The following is a 12,254-nucleotide window of genomic DNA, read 5'->3' as shown; positions in this document are numbered from 1 at the left end:
ACACTAGGATAAGAAGTAGAAATGTAAAAGGCAAAAAAATTCACTTGCATGCATTGTGTGAGTTGTGGTTTTCACCTTTAGGAGGTGATGGCAAGTTGGATTCACTTTGTGAAGAAGCCAGAAAAATAGTATTAAATGCTTAAGAATTTACAGGGACATGTTCCCTTCTACCTTGGATTTCTGTCAGGCAATTTAATTGCATCACAAAGATATTACCAATGTCAGGAGACAATTGGCTCTTTACAGTTCTAGGTCTCTTAATGAAGCACTAGATAATCTTGTTACACCCACATGTCAACCGAATAAGAATATACCTCCTTTTCAGAACCAGTCATATGTTACTACCCTGAATGTTACAAATTCGTGTAGAACTAACTTGTATGTAGATTTAATAATTTGATTTTAATTAAAAGGAGACTGAAACTCCTGGATATCTTTCATTCTTTCAACTTTTATAAAGTTTCCTATGACAAAGATAATTTCAAAGTTGTTCACAGCTTATGATACTTATTTATACAGATGTGCCAGTTCTGCTCTTGGCCACAAATATCCCAGAGAAAATTTGTGAATGACTGGACAGCCCAAAAGTAGAGAGAAAGAAGTTGGCATAGCCGTAAGGACAGGATTAAAGCTGTATTACCACAACTAATCTTCTGTGTACCTCAAAAGTAATGCTGTCTTTTCTTCTCTTTCCCCTGCAATAATTAGGGTATGAATCTTCTTTATTGCTCCTTATTTGTCAACATATACTCTCAACCTCAACATCGTTTTAAAAACACTTTACAGTCAGGTAAATTCAGCAGTTTGCAAGTAATCATATGTCAGAATGCTGGTACCCTGAGCAATATTCAGTTTGGCCAGTAATTAGATATGAAAGAAGGAAGTGGTTAGTCTTTGCATCCTAACAGAGTGGTGTGAGCCAAGAAACACAGGATTTCCTGGGGCCCAGGAGCACCAGGCAGAAAAGCTGCCATTTGTAGTGGGGCTGCAGGAGAGATGAAACCAGCATGAAACCAAAGACAACAAAATCCTGTCACTCGGTATCTCCTACCAGCTGTAATCTGCAGGGACATAGCAAACCACACTTACAGTAACACTGATCTGACACAAAAGTGCTGTCAAAATAACACTATCACTATGTCCAGATACAGTCCACATCCCTAAAGATGACAGAGGCATTAAACCAATATTCTTCAGTAAGAAAAAAAATACTCAAAGTTGAGTGAAGCAGAAATTGTATTGTCCCTTTCGAAGACTGAAACATTTTTGCTTTCTGCAACTCTGATATTAACCAGATTAGAAACCTGGAACATTCAGACTGAACCAGATTGAGAAGAGCAATACAATTAAGCTTGGCACAGACAACAGCAGCACTTTCTGCAGCAGGACAGCAGGGAGTTTGTTCACAACTCACTGTCCCCCTGAGCCTCCCTGTAACTACTGAGCAGGTTGTCCTGACCATAACCCAGCTCCAGCCTCCAGCTCCAGTGCAGCCCTTGGCACAGGGAGGGCTTTTGACCAACCCACCTACTGCATTCGTCAGTGGTACACCAACTGATGGCTTTCTGCTCTGGCAGTACATTGTTTATTTGCCTCTTAGGTAAATGCAAATTAATTAGACTAAGTTTAAATAATGGTTAGTTCTGGGCAGAATTTACTCACAAAAATAGAAGACTAAAATCCCCAGCCCCCTTGAGTATGGAATGCTGTGAGCATCGATGGAAGTGCTCCAGGCAGATGAACTCACCAGTGTGATTGGTTTGGGTTTTTGCTTTTCTTTTTAAAGAAAAAAGAAAGTTTTAGTTTTGCTGAGTTCGGTGCCCTCTGTAACAGTACTGTGAGAATATTTCTGACATACCTCCAAGTTAGAATAACAGCAGTTTTGTAGGGAGATATTAAGCCTTGATAGATCAACATATTTAGCCGGAGTAAATACAAACAAGCTTTGAGGAACACAAAGCTGCAGGTTTGAAACAGCAAGCTTTCAAGACAAGCATGGGTTGAGGACAATTGCTATGACTTTGCTTTAGAGTAATTCTATGACCAAATTTTGACAGTGAGATATCTTTCAGTGAGATAAAAAATTAGCTGCACCTAAAAGAGACCTCTTAGCTCCACGTAAAGGAGGCCCTGTTACTGTGTTTTTGTTACAGAAGGAAAAAATAAACACAAATTTGCAGTAGTCCTTTCAGTTTGGTGCCTGTCCCCCAAGCACTACCTTTGCCTAGTTGCCATGGCACTAGCAGGCAGCTGGATACTGGAAGGCACTATAGTAGCCACTTGGACAAAGGCATGTAATTTTTTTTGTAGTGAAATAACCAATTTTTTCCTCAAAGTCTCCCTCATTTTTAAGAGGATTGTCTGCCCATATATAATCATGGCCATTTGAAAACTGAACTTAGCCTGCAAGTCTTCTCCACAGCGACTTTCATCCAGACTATTGTGATAAAGTCAAATCAGGAGGAAGAAAACAGCCACAGCAAATTATTCCAGTACTAACACCAACTAAATTGCTGTGCAGCTTTTATGGTTTGACTAATTGTCTCATTAAGGCACATTTCTGATCACTGAAATGGATCTCAAGTATTATTAATCACTGAAAAAACTGTACCACTAAGAGCCTCTCTCCCTCCTATCCTTGGCACTATTTGCAATGGAAAACGCTCAAAGGCTCCTGTTGATTGGAGCCCTGCTGCTGCACAGTTGGCAGTCAAATGGTACTAATGGCACAATAACCCAATATAACTAAAATAGTTTGCCTTTTAGAGTGACAATCTCTTATAACATGATTAAGCTCTATCAAGTGCGTTTCTTTATGTTTTGCAAATGGCTCAAAAAAATCTGACAGTTTTTCCAGTAATTTCTTCAAAAGTGGAGGGAAAATAAAAAAACCCCACCCTTAGGTATCAAGAAACAAATTAAAAACAGATGATAAATTTAAAAAAAAAAAGCGATGAACACAACTGCACTAACTCTGAGCTGCACAGCAGCACGTTTGTGTGGCACCAATCCACTCCCCCTCACAGAACACACCTCCAAGGACTGGGTTTGTCACAGTTAATTGCAGACAATTTGGTGAACACTTAGTTTAGGATCTGGCTTGCCCTGGGCTACCTCTGTAACTGGTGGAGAGAGGCACCTCCACAGAGCAATGCAAATCTCCACAAAGTACAGACTGTAGGATCTATTGCTCCTAATTTAGATACTTTTTTGGTGTTTGGTTTCAAGCAATATTAAAAAATATGAAGCTTCTTCCTCCTACAAGGAGCACATTTGAATACGAGCAACACACTACTGAGGTGCTCTTTTCATTCTCAGCAAACAGGAAGACTTTGCTCTTGGCCATCACTCCCAGTGGTTGCCACAAGCCATACACTACAAGACACTTCCCCTTGCATGGGGTAAACATGTAGGTGCTTATCCCATCTGTTATCACATTAAAGACAGCAGGCACTTAATTTTCAAGTAGCTAATTTTCAGAAGCCTAACACAGAAGTGGCACAGCTATTGCTGGGAGAGGTGTGTACCATAATGGTCACCAACTTGATTAAAAAAGAAAAGACCTCCAGAGGCCTAGGAGCTCTTCCATGGACGTGGAAGTGGTGCATGGAAAGGAAATTACAATGGTATTCCTCAATATTGGCTCATTCCAGAGAGAGACAAGATACATCACTAATTTGAAGTCAATTTGAAATGTTTATTTGCTACAACTTTCAGTTTTGATCATAAGACAGTTTTAAGAAAAGACACCCACACACAGGCACTTTTCAGACACATAATTATTTGCTCACATATATTTGTATATGTAAATGTACCCAGGAAGGCATCCACTGAGGTCATATGAAGTATAGTCAGAAATATTGCAGATTAGTGGCCTTTGTCATAGGATTTGGAATTAATTCTGGGGAACAGAATATGCTACAGAGATCTCAGTTTCTCATTGGGCTTTGTTACAGACACAGGTACCACAAAGTTAGAGTTCTGCATAAATCTACTGAGCTCATGAGCTGTGCAATATTGTGCTCACTATGAAAAAAGTGATTTTACTGATGAGTCTAATGAGGGGTTTGAAGGCTGTGATAAAGCCCTAAAAAAAAAAAAGGGTGAAAAAAAATTATCACACTTCACGTAGCATGTCCCTAATTTTTTAATGCCCATAAATATCAGAACAGTGATGCTGAAAAGAAGGAAAAATATTAGATTTTTTTTCCTGACAGTCCCTCCAGAAGCTATTTATGTGCAGTCATAAACTGACATGGACACTCAGATATATTTTCCTGAAGCCTGTACAGTTTTGTCTAAGCAAAATCTTCAGAATATGTGTGTGTATACAAATTAAAGACTGTCTGGTTTATAATGAGAAGGGTGTATTGTGGTATAAATATTGCAGAGCACATTAAATAAACATGGTCACATATGACCAAGTATCTATTAAATGAGCACATCACAGGAGAAGTTAATTATCTAAGAGTGTAACTAGGAACCGTTTAGAATCACTGGAGATTAAGTTGCTTTATTTCTGTTTATCTCTCCATCTGAATAGGCAGTAGGTCGTAGCAATGAAGAGTCCCTCAGCAACACAAAGCTTCAGCTCTTCATCAGCTCTAAGATGACAGTTTTGTCAACGCCAGCTTGAAGCCAAAAATTTTCCTCAATGTAATTTTGTGCAAAGTATGCTGGCACAAAACAGTATTTAAGATGTAAAAGTGCAAAATATTTACAGTTCTTTTGATATCTTGTGCTGTTCAGGGGAAGGAGGAAAACTTACATGATAAGTATGTATCTCTCTCATATGTTGCAGCCTAAAAAAAGTATACATGGACTTCTTCAAACATGGTAGTGTCAGATACTAATATTCCAGGAGTAACATATAACTTCACTATATTAATAAGATTTTTCTAGAGATGACAAGTTATTGTGTTTCAGTCCACATGCAAAAATATGAATTGAGATGGAATTTGATTTTGCTTGGGCAAGGAAACTCATGAAGAAAACTTTCCACTATTCATTCTATACAATATAATCAACATTACAAACACTGATTAATTAAGGATATGTTCGTGCAAACTGCTATAGCACAAAGAACAATTAATGAAGGATTTAATCACATAAAATTTTTGAAAGCAAGATGAAGCCAATCCTCTTAAATTACTTAAGTACTGCTTAAACACTGTAATTAACATATAGTAATAAATATTTCATCTTTAACAAGCCTATTGGGAGCAGTTTGTTAAACATTTATTTCTAGTCATGGGTTATGTACGGTCATTTTGTCATGTTCTATATTAGACAATATTATTTTACCCTCTTTATTTTACACCCAGCAGTGGATACACTCATTTGGGGAAATATAATCTTTCCTCTAATGTGAATTAAATATACTCTTCCTTCATATGTCCTTTGCTTTTTACTAATTAAGTTCACCCTTGCAAAGTCCTGGCCAGCACACAGTGACTGCTCACATTTACTTGATGGCCTCTGCTGTGGAACTGACTTACTACAGATACTGGAGTTTTATTGGAAACCCCAGCAAGACTATCCAAGGCATCACTGCAGAATTACCCTCACAAACTGGGCAAGGTCATTTTGGGACACCAGAGAGAAGAATGCAGGTGTCCTTTACAGCACAGCCAAGCCCCAGACACAGGGTGCCAGGGGTGTGTTTTCAGGCACCTTCTAACACTGATCTGCACCTTTTCCTTCAGCCCAGGTAGCATCACAGGTGCACAGAGAAATCTGTGAGAGCGCTCAACACCACTGCCCTTCAACCAAGTCTGTGTGCAGACAGCTGCTATGGCACTGCAGGGCCAAATCAAATGCAGTTACTTAAACCAGTACTAAAATAAGCCCATTATAGAGATAATGTCTAATACTCACCCAAGGAAAATGACCTAGAGCCAAGCCAAGCTCTCACACAGACCTCCTTCTCTTATGATAGTCTGAGTGCACCCTCTCCTGAAGGGGAGGAGAATTTAAGGCTGGCTGGGTAGAACATGGGCAGAAAAAAGTCTGTTTGTGCTCTTTTATGAGAGGATCAGTGAATTTATGGGCTATTGAAGAGGAAGTGAAGATTTCTGCAACAGAAATGATATTTCTGTGTTTCTTGCAGCATCTTTAGTGATGACCAAAACTGTTTTCCCCTCTAAACAAATTAGATCTCCATTTGCCATTAATGACTCCATCACTTACATATCACAAAGGAACTGCCTGGTGCGCTTATTAATAATTGAAAACTTTGAGGAAATCTGTGAAACATTTTCAGTCAAAGCTAATAAATGTCTAAAATATTATTTTTCCTGAATAATTATTCCTCGTATTCTTTTATTCCTTTTGGATAATAGGTTACATTTTAAATAATGGCATTAAGAAAAGCACAAGCTGAAGTAACAGTTGAGAGGTATCTGAAACCAGAAGTGGTTTCAATGTTAAAAAGCATGCATTAGAAAAGAAGCAATATTCATCTGTTTCCTCCTTGCAAGTATGTTGAATTTCTATTTTAGACTTCATGCTGTTTCCTGATATCTCACACTGATAATTAAGAAAATGTATCCACTTAATCTCTGTCTTTGTTCTGCATAAACATGAAGAAAAATTTTCAGTGATCTTTTTAATCAGCAGAGTCCATGAAATCAAGACTTCTGTTGCTAAACAATTGGACTGTGCAGAACTACTAAACAGCCAAAAGGACAAAAAAAAAACAACAAAACTTTTTTATCAGAGCTGATAGAAATTTTGAATGCCTTCTGCAATTTAAAGTTTCACATTGTAGTTATTCTACTCAATTACCTTCATTATTCAAGAACGAGGGCAGAAAGACATATGCAAAATTACACTAATACGCAAAGATTTTGGGGGGTTATTGATTTTTGATTTATAATGGCGTGTTTTCATCAGCACAGAAAGGTTGTGTGACAGGTACTGACCAAAGCTCCAAGACCTGCAATCTTGTCCACAGGACATGGAGAGAGGGAGGAGTAGTGGTCCAGTGTCTGCCCATCCCAGCAGATCCAGCCTGGGGATTGTGGCTGCAAGCCTGGAAAAAGTTGGGTTATTCTACACCTCTCCTCAGGGAAGGAGGATTAATTTTTTTATGTGCTTGTTTTGTTGGGGTTTTTTGAAAACAGAGCAAAAAAATCCCATGCATTCTCTACCACCTTTCACTCAAATGTCTCCTTAATTTTTCCAAACAAACCTCACTGCACCCACACTGCAAGTGGCAGCATTTTACATCCTGAGCAGCTTTAGCCATTGGCCTGCATCAGAAATCCACAGCCACACTCTATGTTTTTTTCTGGGCCTTAAAGTCCTCAGAAGCTCTGATAATAATTCCAAAAATAGCATTCCCTTCATCCCAGGGGCAGAATGAGACACCCCTACCCAGTTCCCGCCAGCCTCGTCTCTTACCTGCAGCTGGGAGCCTGAAGCCCTTTCCATCTCCTGAGCCTTTCCCGGCAGCCACTGTCAGCCTCACTGGCCATTCCTTAACTCCAGTCCTTCCTACTGCAGAAATGGCCAGCAACACCCCACAAGACCCACACAGGGACCCCTGCCCTGTGCCATACAGGGGCACAGCCACAGTCCCCAGTTCCAGGAAAACAAGGTGAAGTATTTTGAAGCATTTAGGGGAGGACAACAAATGAGATAGAGATGGGCCAGCTGGGGCCAAAACCTGGGCTTTAACCAGCAGCATTTGCTTGGCTGCCCCCACAGCACACAGGCCAGTCCCATCAGCCATAATTAGGCACTCAGGTGCACTGGAAAGCTCGTCAGCCTGGCAGGGGCCCCGACAGCCCCTAACTGTGTCCCAGCACCAACCTGGGCAACTGCCTGTGCAATCAAAACATTCTGAATTCACTGAACCAAGACAAAAGACAATAGCAGACTTTTTTATTCTATCTTTTACCAGACTTGTTAACTTTACAAAGATATTCTGTCTGCTTTTAGGTAAGATTTTCTGGCTTTACATAATTTTTCAGTGTGCCTCTATTTCGTGTTATAAACAGTGTTCAAAGTCCTCTGTGCCAACATCAATTAAAAATACTTAGATGTATGTGTGAGCATAGAGCAGAGGCTCCCAAGCTTTTATTTTCTTATTATTAGCAGCAGTGGCTATTCCCAGCTCTGTATCAGAGGCAGCACATGTGCTGGTTGTGCACCAAGGTAAGAGCTACCCACAGCTCTTGAAACAGCAGCCAGAGAGTCTAGCAGGGGTTCTTAAAGCAAATAACAAAAAAACAACACACACTTTCATCTACTCAGTTCAAACAATGCACACACGTTCCTGTTTTTTGTCTAGTCTCATATGTTAATTTTCACCTCCTAGAAGGAGCAGAATGGTTCCCTTTCCAGAGAACAGGTTACTCCTCTGCTCTGGGACAATGACTCCGACTGTACTGTGGGCAGAGCAAAGGTTTTCACCAAGCACCCTCCTGCTGTTAGCACAGCTCATCAGGTCGCTGCTAGGAATGAAAAACAATTCTGTGACAGGAGCTGTTTGTCTTCGCGAGTCTCTTGCTGCTGTGGGCATGGATGGCCTGGTGTGTCCCCTACAAATGCGATGAAGTCAATGGACTCTCACATTTGCTGTTTCTCCCAAGTTACAAAGCTGCCGTTTGAATTTCAGTGCTGACTTTTTTTGCAGGAGAGGCTTATATAATTCTTCAGTCCTTTTCAAACAGTCCACGAAGATTAATCGATTGCTGTAAAAGGTATTTAACTTGTCCACTAGTTCTAACAAAGTATTTGTTTTCTGTGAGATCACAGAGATTTCTTAACCTGGTGTAAATCTGCCACTGCAGAAACTTGCATCCATTGTTGATAGTGCACCTACTTAATGTGCACCTATTTGAGAACTCGCTGTAAGAGTTTCTTAATCAAGAGGCCTCATTGAAGTGCCACAGAATTCTGCAAGTATAAACTATGCATTTAGCAATTTTTAATGCTCTAGTAAACTTTTAATCGTTTACCATCTGAAAGCTGAAGAGTCAACATATGGAATTAATTCCAATGTTTAGAAATTAGAGAAGTTAATTCCAGTCTAGTTCCAGTATTTTAAAACTCTCCTTGAAATAAGAATGCATCCACTTATTACTTTAAAAAATTGGAAAATAATAGAACAAAATATTCTAATATAACCTCAATTCTATTACCAGTTTTAACCCAATGGTTTTGAATAATTATCTTTTTCTAGTCCAAATGCTGCCTACCTCAATGCTTCTATATTTAAATAAGCCATTATTTACGAAACAAACAGAAAACAGAGAAATGACCTGCCCTAGCACTCTTACAAATGGGATGTTAATGCCAGCACTCAAAAGAGAAACTGTCAAAAATACCAGCCATAACAGAGAATTTTCTTCTTACGTATTTTTATTTTATTGGGTTTTTTACATTCTTTGATGGAATTTTTATGCAACTATTATGCCACAATCTATGGTACACAATGAAGGTGAAAATCTGTCACTTACCATTTATATTTCTATGTTAATTTTGTTTTCTACCTCTGCATATGCTGTGGCATAAGTGCATTTATCATACTCCATGCAGCACTGACCTGCCTTATGCAAACTGAGAATACAATAAACAGTGCCAGAAATATTTAGCTGCTCTCAATTATTGCTACAGAAACAAGCATTCATAAAAGCATTAAAATACTTTGGGCGATGGTTACTGCCTATGAGCTTAATGTTTTGAGCTATACAAAGGGACAGGAGACAATATTTGTGGCTGTCAACTGCAGTACTTTCAGAGTTCATTAGGTTTCAAAAGACTGAATTAGCTTTAATGCTTCAGTGAGAGAAAAAGCCCAAGGCAACCAGCCTGATTTAAAAGGGTGTTACTGAGTTTCACCAACATGAGACTAAGTGGAGTTCTGAATCCCATGGTAAGTACCTTGCCACGTTGATTTTATGCTCTGACAGGACTGTTTTTTCACCATCATGTTGTATCCAGGCCAAACAAAGGGACAGCATAAGGCACACATCCCTTTTTGGTAACCTGCTTGGGTAAGTAGTACCTGATCATAGTTGAAAGTTTTTAATACAGCTGTTCTGATGAGACAAGAAGCTTTCCAGCATCACCCAACTCCTTGAATCAAACAAAAACTGTCGTGCTCCACTGTGTCACAGCCAATACAGCAGCAGCAGCAGGGCTAAACCTACTGCCAAGCACAAAAGTGTCTCTGAGGAGCTTCAGGGCAGGGAAGTGGAGACGGAGGGGAAGTCTCATCTATGTGTTTTCCAGTCTCTTGCTATGCTGTATCCAAGTGTCTGCTCAGCAGACCTAGGATAACCCTGCAGGCACCGCAGGGCCCTTGTGTAGCTGGTTACAGCTCCCGCACAGGCACGGCCATTCCTCTGCACCCTCCTACAACCACTGACCTGCTCATCCCGCTGTTCCCTCTGCCAGCCAGCAGAAAGAAGGGAAGAAGTCTCCTGCCACTACACAGGTTGGTGCTGCAGAAATCTGCAGTCACGAGGTCCACCCAGAGCCAAGTTCGCCTGGGGCAGAGGGAACAGGAATTCTGACAATACTAGTTCTTATGTCAGGAGGGGAGAGTAAACAGGGCTCACCTGCCTTCCAGCACTGTGGGGGAAGCACAAGCAGTGGCTCTCAGACCACGCTGCCATGCAAGCAACATGTTCTGGGAGAAACAGCCCCTGCTGCACTCTCCCCTTCAGCACCTGCTGTACCTCAGCTGCCTGACACAGAGCCAGCTTCTGAGGTGGTTCACTTTTATGTCCATACTGAAAGTACATGGCAATTAATATCCTAATTGACAAATAAACACAAGGGACCAAAGAAATCAATTCTTACTTGTACAAAACCACAGCATGTCCCTTTGGTAAATCAGCAACAGTTGCTTGCCCACCTTCCTCTTTACATAAAAAAGGGTGACTCAATCAGGAATAGCCACTTCAGAGTTGAATTAGTATCAGCAAGGAGATGTGAGGCAGGAAATAGCACTGGACAAAACAGAGAATCCATTGCTTGTTGCATAAACACAGATTTTTTTCATCCAAACACAATCTTTTAAGGGGTGGTATCAGGTCAAAGAGAAGCAGATTCTAGTAGCATGGTGAGGGAAAGTAGTATGTGTTCATCCAAAATAAGGATGTTTACAGTATCCCACAGTTCCTTAATACCACACAGCATCAAAGCAGGCAGCCTGGGGAATGGAAGGAATTGGTGCTGTCACCTCTTTCGAAGTCATTTGATGCTGAATTCTCCTGCTGATGACCCATTTCTCTGTCTGCTGTGGTCTTTTGCACCCTTCTTCCCTCCTCAGTTACCCCCAACAAACCTTTTCTGGGTCTCTTTTTATGTCTGCCTTCATCACCCTCCTTGACTTTAAACCTAAGTGGTCTACACCCCTTCTGTTATCACCCAGTTTAACAATTTGTAACCTCACTCCCTGTTTTCAGCCTCCTCCTCACATCCTCAGGTTACTTTACCATCTCCTTGCAACAGCCGCAGCCGGTACATTTCTCTACCAAAGTCATCCACCAACTCGCTGTTTTCAGTTCCATTACTCTTCTCCAATATATAGACAGAAATAGCTGTCATATACTTTCCTTGTAACAAAGCCTCTTGTGTGCATAACTATCGTGCTGTCCATGCCTGCTCTACTTACTTACAGTAATTAGACAGTGCCCATGGACTGGGATACAAGCCTTACCGAGCTAGACCTTGGATCCTGGGATAGGAGACACTTCTTGTGTCAGAGAGCTCCCAACATAAACAGACAAGTGACAAAAAATGATGGAAGGCAAGTTGGAACTGTTGTTTCCTTACAAACTGGGAAGCAAGGTACATATTAATGAAGTCAGCTGCTGGATCCTTTTATTTGGTAAAGCAAAGTTACATAACTTCCAGTATTTTCCCTGCTTTTGTTTTCTTTTGGATGCAGTGTTTTGAGAGACTACTAGCCAGAGATGGGTCAGTGCCCTGAAGTTAGAATGTCTTTCCCTCAAAGGCCTCCAGGTTGAAAGCTGTATCCAAGAATCTCCTGAGTGACACCAGATGCATGTTCTTGTTGCCTGTGGCAGCTGCAGCAGCAGGCTCTCGGCCAACATACCTGTGTGACAAAAAGAGTTGGGCAGACAAATGAGGTGAGAAAAGAGACTATTTTGACAATAACAAGCATGAGAATATGCTGTTTAATGCATTCAAGTCAGCTTGGCAGATTTGGACATTCAGTAATCAATCTTTCTTAAATAAAAATCAATCTAAGTTGTACCAAATTATACCTTTTG

The 12,254-nt window shown here is 40.5% G+C and overlaps 1 protein-coding gene across 5 annotated transcripts in view; it reads right to left on the bottom strand.

Annotated features, from left to right (window-relative positions):
- Positions 1–9,351: 9,351 nt before the first annotated feature.
- The window catches only part of OGDHL (oxoglutarate dehydrogenase like), a 52,823-nt gene continuing 49,920 nt past the window's right edge, over positions 9,352–12,254 (bottom strand). For all 5 annotated transcript variants that reach the window (XM_027698617.1, XM_027698615.1, XM_027698618.1 and 2 more), the window contains one exon: positions 9,352–12,076. In XM_027698617.1, the coding sequence (XP_027554418.1) occupies positions 11,953–12,076 (124 nt within the window). In that variant the 3' untranslated portion in view covers positions 9,352–11,952. The remainder of the gene's footprint in view (positions 12,077–12,254) is intronic.

This window comes from Neopelma chrysocephalum, unplaced genomic scaffold, assembly GCF_003984885.1.
Source record: "Neopelma chrysocephalum unplaced genomic scaffold, ASM398488v2 Primary Assembly neopelma1_131, whole genome shotgun sequence".
In the NCBI taxonomy this organism is placed as follows: Eukaryota; Metazoa; Chordata; class Aves; order Passeriformes; family Pipridae; genus Neopelma; species Neopelma chrysocephalum.
The sequence above is the reverse complement of the archived record's forward strand: the minus strand, read 5'-3'. Positions and strand labels throughout refer to the sequence as shown.